This window comes from Xiphophorus hellerii, chromosome 7 (assembly GCF_003331165.1).
Source record: "Xiphophorus hellerii strain 12219 chromosome 7, Xiphophorus_hellerii-4.1, whole genome shotgun sequence".
NCBI classification, from domain to species: Eukaryota; Metazoa; Chordata; class Actinopteri; order Cyprinodontiformes; family Poeciliidae; genus Xiphophorus; species Xiphophorus hellerii.
The window spans coordinates 2,584,892-2,604,547 of record NC_045678.1 but is presented as its reverse complement, the minus strand read 5'-3'; the positions used below and the strand labels follow the sequence as shown (position 1 = coordinate 2,604,547).

Sequence of the window (19,656 nt, the reverse complement as noted above, 5' to 3'; positions counted from 1 at the left end):
CATCCATGTGGTGAAACACGGTGGTGGCAGCATCAAGCTGTCAGGATGCATTTCTTCAGAAGAAACAAGAAGAAGACTGTCAGAGATGATGGGAAAATTGATGGAGTTAAATACAGGGAAGTCCTGCAGGAAAACCTGTTAGAGAGCATATACGTACCTCCATCACCATGTGCATCAACACAGGGGTTCCTCAAAGCTGTGTGCTCAGTCCCCTACTCTACACATTCTACTGCCCTGCCTTCCACCAAGCTTGTGGATGACAAACTGAGTGCTCATAACCAACAACAAGGAGTCTGCAAACAGGAATGAGGTTGGTTATGCAAAAGTCATAACTTATTTTTTAACATAAAAATAAATAAATAAACATTTTTAGTTTTTCTCAAGTCCAGCCAGTCAGTTACCACTCTACATTAACAATGGAAGGGTCTCCAGCTTCATAGTCCTGTGTTCCACCTGGCTTAGTCTATAGTCTTTCATTATTCCCTCTGAACAAACTAAAAACATTAGGGGTTTTGTTTTTGTCAATTTAGCTTATGTCTATACCTAAATCTCTTCATTGGAAATACTAATTATTAGTTATTCTACCACAGAAAATAATGAGGAGAACAACAAAAGACGCAAGCAGAATAATACAGCTTAAAGGAACCACCGACCGGAATGATTTGGCTCCATCCTGTACAAAAATTAAACAAATTAATAGAAAACAACATATTAACGTATTCATTACAAGCTGTCACATTTTTTTTGCGCTGATAAGCCAAATGTATTAGTGACCATCACATGTTAATCAATTCAGATTTTTGGTTGTTTAATTTTTTTAATTGTTCATGATATCCTGAAGACATAGTGTCTATGCAAATATGTGAAAACATTTCATGTAAAAAAGGTTCTCTGTGCACATTATTTACAAACACAATGAGTTGAACTGAGGTCGGACAGGTTTCAGTTTCATTTGCAACAGTAGGAGCAGTTATTTTAAATGTGCCACACTTTAGGAGTTTGAGGATTACCTCGTGTAACCCCCTCACAGCACTTTCCCTAAAACATAAGTAAAAGCGCTAATCTTTATGTAGGTCAAATAAAATAAAATAATTAAATAAATCAATATCCAAACAGGGTAGCTATAAAGAACTCTGGCTGGGTTTAATTATTTCACTGTGCTGGATATTTGCCACCTCCCCTGGGAGGCAGGAATGTGTATAAAAGGCAGCGGCTGCGGAGCAGCAGGGGACAGAACGACAGAGAACATCTGCACAGAGCAGCTGCACACCGTCAGCCACAGGATGCACGTCTGGGCTCTACTCTGGACTCTCGTCTTACTGCTGAAAGAGGCACAGTCGTGGGGCTTCAGAAATGGAATATTTCATAACTCAATATGGCTGGGTAAATATAACTAACACATCCTGACAATGATATCTAATATCTGTTTCACAGAGTAGCCTGGAAATTATTCAACTTTAGTGATGAGGTAGAGAATTTAATTAAACCGATCAGACAAATCTTGCCGTCAGTGATACAGTATTATTCTTGTGAATTGCTCTTTTCCTTCTTTTTTTTTACAGTTATTTTCATGTTTTTGTTGAAATGTTCTGCTTTTGTGAACACAGCTACAGCTATTCTCATTTAAAGGCTGATTGTGAGGCTTTAATGGAGCATGAAAGAGTCCAGCAGTTTGTGCCAATCAGTGTGTTATAGCCTGGCTGTGCTGCATGAGGCCTGTAAATACATGGAAATGACTTCACCTCGTACCTCTCAGATTCCCCAGCAAAGGAACTTCCCAGCTGAAGCCTTCTTTCACAACTATTACATCAATCAAAGTAGTTTTTTTTCTTCAGGAAAAAAGAAATTCTCTAAACACTGCTGACTTTCCCACATACTTCACTTCATGAGAATGACTCTTTGGAAAATGAGTTCTTGTATGTGTTTCATTGTACTAACTGGTTTGGTTCAGACTCATCAACAGGGCTTTAAAATTTTTTTTTTTAAACATAATTAATGTAAAAGCCCAGACAGAGGCCGTGTTTCTCTCTGACAGAACAAGCAGCTGGGGTTTACCATCGGGAGTCACGCAAAGGGAGGTATCAGCTGACGTACAAAGAGGCCAAGGCTGTCTGCAAATACGAGGGAGGGACGTTGGCCACCTACGATCAACTGGAGGCAGCGCGACAAATAGGTCTGTAGCTTTTCACTCATAATCACAACGCAAATTCACAGATCAGCACCTGCATTTCAGTGTCTTTTAAAGCAAACCAGGCTCCTCTGCTATAAAAAGAACACTGATTTCCTCCGCCCCTGATTTCCCCTGGTGGTGTGTATTCTCTCCTTGCTCTTTAAAAGGCATCAGATGGAGGAACAGTAGTGATGCAAGACGACCCTTAACTGCTGGAATGCTTTTAGCTCGCAGGAGGAGGTTAAAGGTTAATGGGAAGCAGTGTCTTTCCAAGAGTGCAACAGAGTTCCTGAGCCAAGGCTGATATTAAAAGGTCTCAAACAAACTATAAATCCTGTTAAGATGGTCTTAGGTTCACTCTAGAAATTGCTGGGTTAAACTTCTTAATCCAAATACATGTGTTGCAGTACTGGGTCAAAGGTGGAGAGTTTTAACAGAAATGCACCAGAAGTTTTTGGTTTATTTTTCTGATTCCTGCAAAGGTCTGAACTGCAGCTTCTGATTTTTATTTTCTAAACATAATATAGTAATATGAATGCTGCAAGTCACTTGATGCCCTCATATTGATATCACATATGGGTTCAGACACGACAAAATCAATCATTCTGTATGAAACACCATGTACCTCCATGGTGCACTTTCAATGGTGTGTGTATGTTGGGATGAAAGGTGTAAAATTCACACTGTCAAAAAGTCAATTTATTTCTGGAACTTTTTGACTAAATGAAACATTATATAGGTTAAACAGAAGAATGTTTGTGTTGCTTCTGTTGATTATGTTGATTTTCAGCTTACATTTAGGAAAAACTATTAAAAATGTTAATATTACATTAGACCAATCAAAAACTACTTTTAAAAACACAAATATGGGATTAATGAAAAGTTTGTTTAATACAGGCTTAGAGGTTATTATTTTTGAAGGAAAACCTTTAAGTTGATGTGTATTCTAATTGATTGAATATGACTTTATGTTAGATGGAGTTGAACCTTCATCAGTGACAATAAAAGTGTTTCCTTTTTTTTTTTTTTTTTTTTTTTTATTGAATTTTCTCTTTTTTGACATAACAAATTTACACACAACAAACTTAACATTATAACATGTACTTATACACTCTTGCATTCACTCCCCCACTCACCCTTCAAACCTGCATTTGTTTGGTTCCAAAAATATCAAAAATCTTTTAGATTAACTTAGAGAAAAAGGAAAGAAAAATAACAGAACAATATATGTATAGAAACTGTAGACAAGACAGCCATTAATAAGTTCCACCTTCAGTCTCTATGGTCTTCATATATGGCTCCCAGAGAGTCTCAAAGTCCCGTTGTTTACCCTTGGCGATGTATGTTAGCTTTTCCAGTCCGAGCGAATTTGCAATTTCCTTCTTCCAGAGTCCCAAGGAGGGTGCATCCATGCCTCTCCAGCATAATGCTATAGATCTTCTGGCTTGAAGAAGTCCATAGTCTATCAATTTAGTTTTCCTCTGTGATTGTTTAAATTCCACTGGGTATATTCCTAGCACACAGATTTTAACCTCTAATGGGACTTTTACCTTAAACAATTCCGATAGACACCCAATAACATCCCTCCAAAACTTCTGAATTTTAAGACATTCCCACAAACAATGGAGAAGAGTTCCTTTTTCAGACAAACATTTAGTGCAAGTATCTGGAATATCACTGGACATATGATGAAGCTTAACTGGTGTTATATAGGTTCTCATAAGCCATTTATATTGCAAAAGTTTAAATCGTGTGTTTATCGTTTGTTTTTGTGCTTTTAAACAGGCCTGATTCCAGTCTTCCTCATCTATATCTTCGAAAGTATCTCTTCTCCAAGCGTCCAACTTATCTATTGCTGAGTCCCTAGAGGAAAGCATTAACAAATTATAGAACACAGAGAGAAAACCTTTCCCTTTTGAGTCTCCAACACACACCTCTTCTATTTTTGTTAAGGGTGGAATGTCAACTATTTGTTTCAGTTTTGATGACATAAAGTTTTTCAATTGCAAGTATTTAAAGAAATGTTTTGGGGGTATTAAATATTTCTTACATAGCTGATCAAAAGTAAGTAACTTGCCATCAACATACAGATCTTTAATTTTCTGAATGCCTTTGGTTTTCCATAGTTTAAATCCTCCATCATTTTTTCCTGGGATGAACCTTTCATTACCCCAGATTGGGGTAAATTGTGATAGCTCTGGACGCTCACCTACATGTTTGTGTGCTGCATACCAGTTTGTAATCGTATTTTTTAAAAAGGGGTTTTTTGTGGTCTTTTTTAATGTCTTTAGTTCCGAAGAATATAGAAAGGTATTTAAGGGGAAATCTGGAACAGATTGCTGTTCAATATCTACCCAGGCTGGAGGTGTCGTCGGACAAAAGTAATGGGTAGTTGATGTTAGCTGGGCGGCCATATAATACCATCTGAGATTAGGGACTTGAAGTCCACCTCTTTCATAGGGCAGATAGAGTAGTTTTAAGCGGAGTCTTGCTTTTCTATTACTCCAAATAAATTGATTAAATAGTTTGTCCAGACTGTCATAAAATGAATCTGACAGCGGTAATGGAAGTGTTTGAAAATAATACAAAAATTTGGGCAAGATTGTCATTTTTAATAAATTTATTCGGCCTATCATAGATATAGGCAGGTTTGACCATCTATTTAGCATTTCTGTGACTTTTTCCACAAGGGGATTATAATTTGTTGTGCTTATTTCATTAAGAGATGGGGTGACCTTAATGCCCAAGTATGTAAAACCTTTTGTTGTTGTTTTAAATGGGGTAGTCACAATAGGACTTCTCCTTTCTTCTTCATTAAGAAACATTAACTCTGATTTAGAATTATTAATTGTATATCCTGAAAATTCACCGAATTCTTTTATTAGATGTAATAATTTAGGAATACTGATCTTCAGATTACTCATAAAAAATATGATATCATCCGCAAACAGGGAAATGAGATGATCTCTTCCTCCAATTCTAATACCAGATATTCCTGTATTTGCTCTAACAGCCATTGCCAGAGGTTCTATTGCCAATACAAAAAGTAGTGGTGACAGGGGGCAACCCTGTCTAGTTGACCGTTGTAAGTTAAAAGGTTTTGACATGTTATTATTAGTTAAAACTTGTGCTTGGGGATCGGTATATAATAGTCGTATCCATTTTAGAAAGGTTTCACCAAATCCATATTTGGGGAGCACTTCAAACAGATAATCCCACTCTATTCTATCAAAAGCTTGACGTGCGTCTAATGATAACATTGCTGTGTCCTTACAATTGTGTTTTTCATGCAGTACATTAAGAACCCGTCTTATATTATGGTAGCCTTGTCTTGCTTTAATAAATCCTTGTTGATCATCTATTATTAAAGTGGGCAGGTACTTATCTAATCTCCTCGAGAGGGCTTTACACAAAATCTTTGTATCACATCCCATAAGACTGATTCCTCTATAAGAGGAGCATTCAGTGGAGGGTTTGTTTGGTTTTAGCAAGAGAGTTATTGTAGCTAACCTCAGTGAGTCTGGGAGTATTCCAGCTTCATATGATTCCTCATACATGTTGAGAAGTGGTAGGATTAATTTATTTTTAAATATTTTATAAAATTCTATTGGAAGTCCATCAGGACCTGGGGTTTTACCACTGTTCATGCTGTCTATTGCTTCAGATAGATCTTCTATTGTTAAAGGACTATCGAGAGTTGTTTTCTCCTCCTCTAAAAGGGTTTTGAATTTTAATTGATTAAGAAACGCAGCTTGTGTGTCTTTGTTTCCAGAATATTCAGACTTATACAAGTTTTTGTAAAATTCTCTAAAATTTTCATTTATTTCTGAAGGGTCTGTGGTTAAAATGTCCGATTTGGATTTTATGCTGTTAATAGTTCTTTCCGCTTGCATCTGCTTTATCCTCCAAGCCAATAATTTACCAGCCTTTTCTCCTTGATCATAAAATGCTTGCTTAGTCCACATTAAGTTTTTTGCCACTTTCTCTGTTGTTAATTTATCATATCTGGTTCTTAAAACATTCAATTTGTGCAATTTTGTCTGATCATTGCTCTGATAAACTTCTGCTTCGCTGGATTTAATTTGTCCCTCTAATAATTTTAATTCTTGGTTATATTGTTTATTTTTATTACTGCTATAACTGATAATTTCTCCTCTAATATAAGCTTTAAAAGCTTCCCATCTAATACTAGCTGTTGTTTCATCTTTATTCATTTCAAAATACTGATCAATGCAAGTTTCTATAAATGTAACAAATTTTGGGTCTTTTAGCAAAAGTGTCTGCATCCTCCATCGTTTCATCCCCAGGTCAATCTTATTTATTTTAATTTCCAAGGACACTGCAGCATGATCACTAATTACAATACTATTGTACCAGCAGTTCTCCACGTGAGGCAATAACTCCACGGAGATAAGAAAATAATCAATACGTGAATGGGATTGGTGTGAGCTTGAATAACATGAAAATTCCTTATTAGTTGGGTTCCTTGTTCTCCATACTTCATTTATTCTTAAATCTTTTATATAATTAAGGAGTATTTTCCTGGTTTGTGAATGACTGGTATCAATTTGAGTAGATTTATCCAGGCTTGGGTTAAGGGTACAATTAAAGTCCCCTCCTATAATATAAAATCCCTCCAAGGTTGACAAGGTTAAGAATAAATTTTCATAAAAGGATGGGTTATCATTATTTGGTCCATAAATATTTATCAAATTTAGTTTTAATGTTGAAATATGACCCTGCACAATAATATATCTCCCATATGGGTCTTTAATTGTCCTTATAATTCGAAATGTTATTGACTTATGTATAAGAATAATAACTCCTCTGGCATGACTGGTAAAGGAAGAGTGATATACCTGACCCTGCCATCTTTTAATTATCCAATGCATTTCTGATTCAATCAAATGAGATTCTTGTAAAAAAATTATTTTAGATTTCAAATATTTTAGTCGGTCTAATACTTGTTTCAATTTATTTAGTTTTCGTATTCCTCTGACATTCCAGCTTGTAATTTTGATATTCAAACCATTTCCTTTGGTTGTTTTTTCCATATCAGGTTAATTTACTGTTATACTAAAATAAAGTAGGCAAAAATAGTGCAGAAAATGCAGGTTTGCACATACATTCACACATTCAACCATACAAGACACAGAACTAGTCATGAACAATCCCCAAAAGAACTTTTGCATTTCTTTATCTGAAATGCCTCCCCCTCCCCTTGAACCCAGTTTCTGGAGGACGTTGATCCACATTACTGAGGAGCAACTAGTCAACATGACCTCACCAAAGCTCTCCACAGCAGACGATGTCCAACTATAAAATAATACCATTAACCCTTGATAGAACGGTAATAACTTGCTTAATGCTTAACTTTTAACATTAATGCCAAAACAGTTCAAATTAGACTTCTAACATGTGAGCGCATAAGAGCAGCCGGTTATGTTTATATGAACTTCCCATTAACTTAGTACGGATCCTGATTATGATCCGGTTGTTGAGGCACAGCCACATAAAATGTCTTATCAGTTTACCTGTTTCTTAACCATGACTCACTGATCAGAGGCTTCCGCTGTGTTTATTTTGGAAGAGTCTTGTAAAATGTTTCAGCTTCTTGAGGTGTTGAGAAGAGATGGATCTTTCCACCGTGGAGAACTCGAAGTTTGCAGGGGTTGTGTTGGAATCCGCGGAACGCACCGATGTCGACAAACAGCTTCACCGCCGGGTGGAACCCGCGTCTGATCCGTACGGTCTCCGCCGATAGATCCTGTGCAAACGTGATTTTGGCCCCATCTTGCATAATATCTCTTTTCCTTGCCTCTCGGTACACAAATTCCTTCTCCGGGAACTTTAAGAAGCGAATCAGAACCGCTCTGCCCTGGTTTGGTTTCCCGGAGGCTGGTGTGCGGTGAACCCGTTCCAGTGTGAATGACTTGTCCGGTGCGAGTTCCAGCCACTTCGGTAGCATGTTGCTAATAAAGTCGAAAAGCGACTGTCTTCCTTCTGCTCCTTCTCGAATGCCAAAGACACGCAGGTTCTTTCGCCTTCCTCGGTTCTCCAAGTCATCTGTTTTGGCCTCAAGGAGCAGGATTCGTTTCATAGCTGAAGTCAACGATGTTTCTGCTTTTTCAAGCGAGCCTTCTACTTCGGCAATGCGGGCCTCGGCCTCCTCCATATGAGCCGCCTGGTTTAATAGGTCCTGTTTAACCTCAGACACTTTAGCCTCCAGTGCAGTCATAGCGCTCGCCATTCCAGTCAGTCTTTCATCTATACTGTCCAGCTTAACTCCAAAGTCCGACCGGAGCGACTTTAGCTCCTCCAATACTTCAGCTATGCTAGCCATATTAGCTTCTTCACCGCACGTTGTACTCGGTGCTGTTTTTGAGGTTGTCTTGCGTCTTTTTGAGAAAATTTCGCACTGTTTCACAGACGAAGCTTTAGACATATCAGTGTCGTATCTTTTGAGCCTTCTTTACTGCTTTTGCAAGGGTTTTAAGAGAAAATTCGGAACACCGTCCTTGGAGCTGTTCACTGTGCTGCCATCTCGATCTCGGTCACCAAAAGTGTTTCCTAATTTGATCGAAGGTGATGCTGGAACGTTACTTACTTAAAGCTGCACATGTTCCTATGATGAAGCAAGAGCTATGTGACTGTGTGATATTGGTAAGAGTTGTGGTATATAATAAATGTGTATAACAGAAATGGAATATACAGAGGACAAAAAAGGGTCTATTTTAGGTGTAGGACTGGTTTTCTTACAGCAAAAAGGGTCTGAGGTTCAAATCCTGGCTGTGACACAGAGCTGGGTTAGCAGAAACTAGCAGCTTTTCAGAGTGCAGGTCAAATCCTCTGGTTGCCTGCTTGTCAGTGGCTACAGTTCAAGGTTTCCATGGCAACCTTGCAGGAGGTCAGTTTTATAGCTGATTACTGATTGTGATCTAAACCCCTGGAGTCTCCATGAAGAAGAACAAATAAATCTTCAGGTGCTTTCCAAAAGACTTTCACAAACTATTCAAACCAGGCCGTGTTGCTGGAGATTCTGAAAGAAAGCTCTGGACGGTCAGCTCTGAGTGTGTGACCAGTGGTGCTGCTGAACAGAACATGGCGTTTCTTCTCACTTGCAGGTTTCCATGTGTGTGCCGCCGGCTGGTTTGACAGAGGACGTGTCGGCTATCCCATCATCAAGGCCGGGGCCAACTGTGGCTTTGGAAGAGTCGGCATCGTTGACTATGGATACAGGCTGAACAAGAGTGAGAAATGGGACGTTTACTGCTACAACCCAAACTGTGAGTAAATGCTTTACTTTAATCATAATTTTAACATTGCTGAAAGGAGACTTTTTTCTTTTTTTTTTTTTTTAACATAGCAGTTTTTTAACTACGTGTATTTTTAAAACCCAGTGCTAGGCTCTAAAAGGGATTTTAAATCTTTTGAAGCCAAAGTTATTCGTGAATGTGATGCTGAAGTTTGAAAGGAGAACACACACATGTTGATGGCTTTTCAAAGTTATGCATTTTTAAACAGCATTTAAAAAGAGATGTTTGAAAGAATCAGAGCATCAAAATTACTGAAACAAAGTCAATCTGGAAACAGAAATGTTTTGAAACTTCCACCAGGAATGTACCTGTATGAAGACTTGGATCAATATCAACATGAAGATTTTAATACTGCTGCTATAGCCGATGACCGATATTTATATCTATTGCATCATCTATAATTTCATCCATTTATGACACGGTGTAAAAGTGACCACACCACCTTCAATTGATTCTCTGCTTTAGTCAAACACCCATAATCCTTTGCTGCATCACTGTCACATAACTGAACCCCACATGCCTCTCTCCTCTGTATTTTAACTCCATCCATCTTCATTTTAACTAGCTTCATTGTCAGTACTAAAGAAAACCCTCCCCACAGCATGACGCTACCACCACTGTGTTTAAGATGAAGTGAAGGTTTTTCTCCTCACATTAGATCTAAAGTCAAATAGCTTGAGCTATTTTACACAAAAGGTCAAATTATTTAGTCCTAAGTGTGTGAAGGGGTAGGAAACATAAACCCAAAACATCTGCAGCTGTAATTGCTATGAAAAGTGCATCTACAAAGTTCTGACTCAGCATGGCTGACGATTGCACAACACAAACTTTCAGACTTTGTAAAGGAAAAAAAAACAACTCCATTATCTCCTCAAGCTTCATCATTACAGTGTAGAAGGTGAAGAGATGGGTGGGGCTATCAGGACAAGCTGAGCACAACACGATGGTTTCATAAAGGTCAACAGCCCATTTGTGTTGTTGCTGCACTGCAGGAATAAATAAGTGTTGTTCTAATGATCTACTCATTAGAACAACATCTTAATAACCTAAAGCACAAATGTTCCAGGAAGGCATCCTGCATGCTGAGGCCGTAAACGTTTATCTTGAGGAAAAAGAAACATGGTGTCTCTCTTTCACATGAAGCTAATTATGACATGGATTGCATTTGATCATAAATCTGCTTTAAAGCTGCAGTATGTAACTTTTATAAAAAATGATTTTTTTTTTTTTTACATATTTTTCAAAACAGTCACCATGGCGTGACATTATAATATGAGACAGATCATCTGTGAAAACATCGATCTCCTCCACCTCCACCCTCACCCTGAGCTGCTATTGCTGTCTGAAGAAATTCACAGCTCCAGACCAAAATCAACCAATCAGAGCTTAGCACTGTCAATCATGCTCATGTACACTCTATTTTGCGGAAGACCATCTGTCAAAATTAATTTTAAAGTAGTGCCATAGATTCTTAATTGTATTTTAGCTGAATGATATCTGTTAAAAAAATAACAATTCTATTTGGGTTAAAACTGAATTTTACTGATTAAACTGAATAGGAAACTCAGTGTGGTAATGGCGGAGGAACGGCTTACCATTCCAGTAAACCTGGTGGCTATGCTAGCTAACATGAGGATTCATGGCAGGCTCTGTAAGCTGCAGAGTATCAGAGAGCAAGGGTGTGAGCAGCGCATACACAAGCATAATTGACAGTGCTCCTCCTGGCTCTGATTGGTTGTTTCTGACAGGGCAGTGTGTTTCTGCGGTTTGTGCTGGGAGATGCCAGAGGATCTTGATTTTGATCTTGATCTATCCGTCTCATACTGTCACAACATACTGACAGTTTTATGTAAAAAATCTTTCATTTTTTCATATAAAAGTTACATACAGCATGTTTAAAGATGAATGGGGGAGATTCATTGACATTAATGCTTTTACTAGCTGAGCAACTTCAGAGTCTCAGTGATGCAAACTCCTACGTCATAAACAGAGTCACCACAGGAAGTTGTCATCACTCTAGACGCAAGTCAGACATAAAAGAAGTGATAAAGACAACATGAAGAAGAACATTCTGACTCAAAACCACAAACTGACTCCCACCGATGAGTTATGGTGGTTCAGACCAAGAGTAAACCAGCAAAGGAGGAAAAAATGCAGCTGGATAAGCTGCTAGAGCGGCAGCTGAGCAAGTTCTGACTGGAAGTCACACATAATCATTTTTAAAGTCTCCACACCCACAAACAGGACGCAAGCCAAACCGTCGGTGCTTACAGAAGCTTGTATTCACCCAGTCAGATTCAATAAGCTCTTGTAGCAAATTCTCAGAATCTCAGTTCAGGTTTATATTCACACAATTGATATAAAAAAAAGTTTTCATGGACCGATCACTGACAATGCAGCCCTGACACGATGAAACAAACCTGAAACCAGTGATCCTACCAACATGGCCGACAGCAAAAAAATCACTTTTCCTTTGGTTTGCAACGATAGCTGCTGCTGATGTGCAGCAGAGTTGGCTCTTTTTCATACGAGCTGGGCTCTAACTATGCTTTACTGAGTGTGGAAGTTTCCAAAGCTAAGTCCACAACAATAGAAGTTTTTATAGTTGTTGGCTGATTGGTGACACTTGGAGGATGAACTAGGAACCAGTGACACACTCCAGAGAGAGATAATCATTGTTAATACCCACAGGGAATAATTTCTGGTGTGGTTATATTTATTTAAAGGTGCAGCAAATGATTTTGAATTCTTCCATAGCACCTCATGTACACTTTATTTTCTCACCTGTTACATTTTGATTTCCTTTCTTTACTCTATATTGCAAATAGCACTAAATGTGCTATTAATGCACACAACACGTGCACATGGGTATTTGATATTTATATTTGATATTCAAAAATATATTTACAGAATCATTATGTTCAGCAAGAACATTCATATTTTGCAATTTTCCAATAAATGTTAATTTTACTTAATTCAGATGATTCTTTTTGTGAATTTCACTCACATAAACACATTTCTCTAAATAAATGTAAAACTATATTAGGGATAAAATAGTTAGTTATTAAAAAAAATGCATGCATGTTTGTGCAGAACATAAAAAACTTTTCCCGGCAAGTCTTTCCATAACCAGCTTTCACGTAGTTGTTGTCATGGAGACGTGCCTACCATCCTGCTCAGAATAAAGGCTGTTGATGAAATAAAATGGATTTCTGTGTCACGTGATATTTACAGTTCACATAAAACAGATAACCACAAATTACTAATTAAATGTTCTTAAAAACTCTTCTCAAATATTAAAAGAGAAGTCTACATTAAAAATAACTAGTTAAACTCATTACACAGGAAGTTAGTGGCAAAAAAAATTAAAAAAATAGTTAAAAAAGGGTGAAAATGTAGCTTTTACTCACATTTTTACACTTTACCTGCTGACTGAAGGCCCTGCTTGGAAATCACTGCTGCTCAGGTCTTGAGCTTTTCTGTGTTGCTCTGATCTTTTTCTACATTTTGCTGAAAGCTTTCAAACTTAAAAAAAAAGTCACTGAAATGTTCTTTGAAATTGCAATCTAGTTACAGATTTAAGCTTTTTTTTTTTTTTTCTCCGAAGAGTTTTTGCAGCGCTAGTGGCTCGTATTTTTTTCAACAGTAGGCAGACAGGAAGGAGGGTGAGGACATGCAGCAAAGGTCGTTGGGACCGGGAGTCGAACCCACGATGTCCGCGTCGAGGACTAAGGCCTCCAAACATGGGGCGTGCTAACCCCCTGCGCCACTATAGCACGCCCTTCAGATTTAAGCTTTTGTTGCTTTTCAGAAAAGTCCAGAGTTTGTCTCAACAGAGTCTGGCCCTTCTGTCAGCTCCTTCTGTCCAGATGCTGCCTCTGGGCTGTTTAGAGTTTTTATCACTTTTAAAGGTAAAGAAGTTTGAAAAATGAGCAAAAATACTTTTGGTTTAATCAAGACTGAAGAAAAACACATAAAAAATCTGATATGAGACTCTTTTTTTTATTTCCCAAATCTTGTAGATTATTGGAATAATTTCTTACAGAGGCTTGGCTTTTTAAGGCTATTCAAAATGTGGAAATGACATCATGTCTCAGTAAAACTAAGTGAAAAATAAATAAATAACTGAATAAAACTTCCTTGACCCTATCACACTAGAACTGCATTCATTCTGCTAAGTCGAAGGCGCTCTCTAGTGGTGAAACTCAACTATTGCAGCTCTGATTCTCACCTGAAGTGCATTTCCTGACCTCAATTCAAATCTCACTTCACAGACAGTCTGGGCTTTCTCTCATTCACTTGGATTCATCCAGTAGAAATTCAACCAGGCCAATCAGTGAACAGACGAAGTTGTGAACAATGATGTCAATTTTCTGCTCTAATTTTGAATTGTAGTCTGTCTGTCGTTTTAGCAAAGGCAGCAATGAAAGTGAAAAAAGCCTGGTATGTGTTGACCATACTTCTATATGTTGAATTAACTTCTCTCTTTGTAATGGAGAATGGTTGTTCACAGCGCAGATAACATCTGGTAAGCTTAATTCATAGCGTCTAAGTGGCTCACTACATACATCAAGGGCAAACGTTAGCAATTGTTAGATAACGTTTTAAACTTAAACCAGGAGTCCACGCCTCCAGGAAGCAATCGTTTCTCAGTAACCGAGAATATTTCTCTATATTCCAAAGAAACAGTCCCAACACAAGTGTGTACAAGTTTAACACAGGCAAAGTGCTAAACTTTCTCAAGAAAAAACTACATAACAAAGATCCTATTTGCAGCGAAACTGCTAAAGATACTAGTCTTTAGTAGTTTCATCGTGTCTCCAATGTTCCCAACAGCCAAGGAGTGTGGCGGCGTTCTGACTGAGCAGCAGAAGATCATCCAGTCGCCCGGCTTCCCTGACGAATACCAGGACGAGCTGATCTGCTACTGGCACATCCGAGTGCGCCTGGGTCAGAGGATTCGCCTCCACTTCCTGGAGCTGGACGTGGAGGAAGACACGTCCTGCCTGGCAGATTACCTGGAGGTGTACGACAGCTACGACGATGTGTCCGGCTTCGCTGGGAGGTGAGTGTCAACAGTTAACCTGTGTGGAAACGGGGGGAAAACATCACACTGCAAAATCCCAGTATTTTTGGTCTATGGTGCAAACATTGTAATACAGTTGAAATAAGACCAAACTAACTTACACATAACTTTTCAGCAAGATATGGGAGATTTTAAGATTTTAAGTCAATAATGTTCATTCAAAGTACTAGTGCCACTGGCAGATTTTTTCACTTGTAACAAGGGAAAAATGTCTTGTTACAAGTGAAATGATCTGCCAGTGAAAGGTAGTTTTACTGAACACAAATGCTTGCCACAATATTCAGATATTACATATAAAAAACATGAATTCCTGTCCTACAGTGGCATTCCTGTCTTTACTTTTATAATTTTTCTTATACCTTTCTCCAGATTCTGTGGTGACAATTTACCGGGTGACATCATCAGCAGAGGTGAGCTGCCATCATTTATACATGACAGGAAACAGTTTGAACTCTGGTTAAACTGAATGTTTGTGTGACTGCTGGTTCATTCAAATCATGTTTTTATCATTAAATGAACAAAATTGTGACACTTATAGCCGAATTCTTCTCAATTGAAAGACTTTCAATTGAGAAGAAAGGTTGCAGAGAACCTGTTAAAGTTTTCTTCATGGTGTGATTTCTTTTTCCCTTTTTGTCACCGTTTTATCATCTGCATCTACTTAGCCTCATGTAGAAATGTGGTTATAAAATTAGCCAGCAGCAGCTCACCCATAGTTATTTTTTTGTCTGTTTATGGATGAATCTTTTTTCTTTTTTTTTTTTTTGCAAGAGTAAACTGGCCTAAACTGGGATTATCAGAGTTTTTATGGTGTGAAATAAATATATAATGAAATAAAATACAAAAAAGAGGGGAAAAAAATCTAAATACTTATTAGCAAACAGATTTACAAAGGTATGTATACAGACCTAAAGTACTCTAAAAGGGAAAACAAAAAGAAATTCTGCCAAAAAGGAATCTTTAAAAAAATTACAGATAGATAGATAGATAGATAGATAGATAGATAGATAGATAGATAGATAGATAGATAGATAGATAGATAGATAGATAGATAGATAGATAGATAGATAGATAGATAGATAGATAGATAGATAGATAGATAGATAGATAGATAGATAGATAGAAATAAAATTTTAATGATTGATAACCTAACAGTAATTAAATGTAGTCTTTCTATTTAATTAAAATGTTGGGTGGATATTAGAACTCAACACACATGCTAAGTTGTTTGTTTAATATTACAATTTTAATAATTTTTCAAAAACCCTTTTTTTATTTCCCTCATTTGGCACAACTTACTGTTTCATGCACCACACTGGATCGTCGGTCTTGCAGGTTTGTTCTTTGCTCTAGGATTCCCTCTAGAGATGTAGAAAAATTACCTACCTTCCTTTGACATTAAAATCTCTACGACTAGGGCCATTATAGATACAAAAAATGACAAGGTAAATTTCCGCCAAAAAATCTCAGAAATTTTCTTGAGTTGTAAAAGTCTAAATTCTTCTGATTTTTAAAAAATTTATATCAGAAATTTTATAGAAAAACCTTGATTTTCAAGTTATTTTTCTAGAAAATTTCTGAGATTAATCTCAAAGTTTAGTTTTCTTCTAGCAAATTTTTGACTTTTCAACCTCAGAAATTTCCTATGGACAAGATGGCCACCAATGTATCACAGGAGAAGACATACTGTAGACAAACAATCATTTCAGGTCCCCCAACGCAAATTAGAAACACTAAGTTCCATTTTATTGCTAAGTGTAGATTTGACCTGCAGAAGTTTCAAAGCGTTGATCACACCGGTTTCTGCTGTGTTTCAGGAAACGTGATGACCCTGAAGTTCCTCTCTGATGCTTCAGTAACAGCTGGTGGATTCCAGTTACAATATGTTGCTTTTGATCCATCGGCCGGCCCTCAGAACCAAACCTACGACTTTCCCGCTGCTCCTCTTCACTGATGTCACTCTGTTGCTATATTTATACTGATGGTTACTTCATCTGATGGAATGAAGAATTAGTCTTATTGGTTTTTCTAAATTAATAATACTATGAAATAAATGTTCTTTGTTTATTATTATTACTACTACTATTTCCTACTTACAGGACTCAAGACATACAAAAGATTGAATCTAAAAGAAGTCCAAAAAGTTCAGCTAACTAAAGATGATGTTTATCAAAAAGACCAAGTGACTGTCTATCAGAATACTGATACATTATATCAAAAATACAACAGAAAGATGTGAAATAAATTGAAGATGTTCTTTAGTTGTTGCTAATACTGGTTTGGTTTAGTACTTTAGCATTAGCTGTTGCTAAATACCAAGTTGGTTTAGTGCTTTAGGATTAGCTACTGCTAAAATTCCATGAAGGTGTAATGTCTTGTTCAGTTACTGAATTGGACATTAGCTGAAGGGTCAACAGAAGACAATTTCATCCATCAAATCTTTGAAAAACTGTCTTCTGTTAACCCTTCAGCTAATGACTCAAGACGGACCAGATGGATGGTCTCATGGGTGGACCGGTAACCAGTACAGAGCTTCAAGTTGGACGCCAGCAAGGTGTGATGTTGTGAGGATGTTTAGCTAACATAATCCAGCCAATCCAAAAGGCTACACTGATAGCTCTATCTCCAGTTCTCCAGCATAGATCATGCTTTGCCAATTATTTGTTAAGGGGGCACTATTATGTATTTTCCATGCTCATAGTTCCTTTTTATATCACAATCAAGTAAATGTTAAATCAGCTGTACTTGTTAAGAACTTTATCAGGTTCAGGGGTCTCCAAGGCGCTCCACACTACATCCAGTTATTCCCATTCACACACCGATGGTGACAAGCTGCTGGTTTGTAGCCACAGCTGCCCTGGAACAGTCTGCCAGAAGTGAGGCTGACCTTAAAGTGTCTCATGTTTTTCCTACAATAAATGTTCTTATTTACAGTAACAACCTGACAGGAAACACAAACACAGTGGAGAGCAGCAACAATGTTATAGTTTCCCAGTGAACAATCACATACATTAGTGACCCTACTTATGCTTTAGGCGCCCACCACAGCCACTAGGGGGCAGCAGATGACTTAATAGTGGGGGCTATAAAATTATTGCCAGTAGTGGCCACCCCGTATGTTGGAGCGTCTTTCAAAGTTACTGAAACACACACGTACCAACACATAGTACGTCTTTATATCTTCACAGAAACTTTTCATTGACTTCCATTCATCGTTTTAGCCTAACCCTGACTCTTACCTTAAACCTTACCAGTACACGCCTAACCCTAAACTCAATTCACTCCTTAGTGCTAAACCTAACCCCAGGCCCAAAACAGCTCTACTTGTCATGGGGATGAGGGTTTGGGACCCATAAGGAGCAGTTGGTCCCCACAACATATGTGTTAGGAAAAAGGTCCTCCTTACAACGTACAAATGTATCAAATACAAGGACATGCACACAAATCAATTCAATCAGCATAAATGAAAACCAGTGGAACCCATCGCTGTCACATTACACCGCCCTGTCTGCAACAAGCAGCTGGCAGACTGAGCTTTTGAAGAGGTTCCCTGCGACCAATCAGAGCTCACTTCTCTTCCATTCCCCACAGCAGTGCTGCTTCTGGCACAGTTCAAACAGCACAGCTTCCTGGTGGCTTAAATAAACACACAGCCTGTGTGGAACCGTGTGGGCTGGGTGGGACTGGGCCTCAGATCAGGTGGACAGTAACGTTACTGTTCCTGCACAGGAGCTGAAAGCAGCTTAGAGTGCTGCTTTAAACGGTTCACTGAGCTTTGTGTTGGATCTGAACTGAACTGCAAAAACACCAACAGAAAAAATGAGCACTTCAGTTAGCATATTTATTACTTTGTATTAATTAGTTAAAAAAAGGAAGTAGAATACTGTGTATTTCTCTGTAATAATTGGGGGAACTTGTGTTTACCTCTTCATTCCTAATGAACAGAAAAAACCCCATTAGGTTCACTGAGATGGAGCATTGTTTCCTTTGTTAAATTTGAACGCCTAAGCTGCTTTCTCTGCACTTTCTTGTCTCACTGGTGACTTTTCTATATGCCAGGTTGTTTCAGGTAAGAATCAGTTGAATCCAATTAGCTAGTAAAACAGACTATTGCACCAGATCCTGGAACAGGATTTTTGTGGTAAACATGTTGTTTGGACAAATTGGCCAGCAGCTTGTCTAAGTGTGAAGCAAAGACAAAGATTCAGCCCAATCATCTCAGGCTGACTATGAAGCACGGAGGTGAAAGGGTAATGATTTGGGCTACAGCACCTAGGCAGTTTGGTGACTTGCTCACTGATTTGAGACCAGAAGAAGAAGAAGACTGCTTTGGTTTTGGTGAAAACAATAAGCATTAGCTGCTCTGTAGCAGGTCCTGAAAGTTTTTAGCAATCAGACAGATGACCTCAGTCATTATATGGTTAACTATAATTAGTTATAGTTTGTAGCTGTAAGGTTATGTAGCTGTAAGATCGGTCCAAATCATCCTTCCACTACCATGACTGACAGTAGCAAGTGACTTGCAGTTTGCAGCACAGTTAATTGTTCTGAATTTTTCATTATAATTTAGTTTTATTTCCTTGTGACAGTTCATCTAATTCAGGTAGTTTTAGTTAACTATGATAACATTGGCCTGCAGGGACACACTCCTGTTTCGGTTTCCTCTTTCGCAATAATGGACGTCTGGTTGTTTGGAAATAGCCTTGTAAGCCTTGCCAGGTTGTCAAGCAGTGATATTTGCTGGCGACTGCTGATGTGTTTCCGCTTTGGCATTGATGGACAATCACTGCGGCAGAACACCGACATAAACTTCTGCTATAATGGGGCTGATGATAACTATTTATGATTCATCCATCCATCCATCCATCCATCCATCCATCTTCTTCCGCTTATCCGAGGTCGGGTCGCGGGGGTAGCAGCTTCAGAAGGGAGGCCCAGACTTCCCTCTCCCCAGCCACTTCTTCTAGCTCCTCCGGGGGAATCCCGAGGCGTTCCCACTGAATTTATGATTCAGTATTTGAGCATTTGATTCTGAACTGACTGTCAAATCCTTTTTAAACTCATAATAACCTTGGATCTGTTGT

General features: G+C 38.2%; 1 protein-coding gene across 1 annotated transcript; it reads left to right on the top strand.

Moving 5' to 3' along the window:
* The first annotated feature begins 1,229 nt into the window (after positions 1 to 1,229).
* Positions 1,230 to 16,844, top strand: tnfaip6 (tumor necrosis factor, alpha-induced protein 6). The gene is made up of 6 exons (XM_032568632.1): positions 1,230 to 1,383; positions 2,036 to 2,173; positions 9,295 to 9,456; positions 14,323 to 14,551; positions 14,942 to 14,982; positions 16,390 to 16,844. Exons 1-6 carry the CDS (start codon positions 1,284 to 1,286, stop codon positions 16,524 to 16,526), a joined length of 807 nt encoding a protein of 268 aa, XP_032424523.1. The 5' UTR covers positions 1,230 to 1,283; the 3' UTR covers positions 16,527 to 16,844.
* The last annotated feature ends 2,812 nt before the right edge of the window (positions 16,845 to 19,656 follow it).

What these genes read in the sequence shown, in the direction of transcription:
- tnfaip6 (XM_032568632.1), top strand. Translation starts at nt 1,284, where the DNA reads ATGCACGTCTGGGCTCTACTCTGGACTCTCGTCTTACTGCTGAAAGAG. An exon ending in TCATAACTCAATATGGCTGG is followed by an intron (nt 1,384 to 2,035) that starts GTAAATATAACT and finishes TCTCTCTGACAG; the next exon opens with AACAAGCAGCTGGGGTTTAC. An exon ending in GGGTGACATCATCAGCAGAG is followed by an intron (nt 14,983 to 16,389) that starts GTGAGCTGCCAT and finishes GCTGTGTTTCAG; the next exon opens with GAAACGTGATGACCCTGAAG.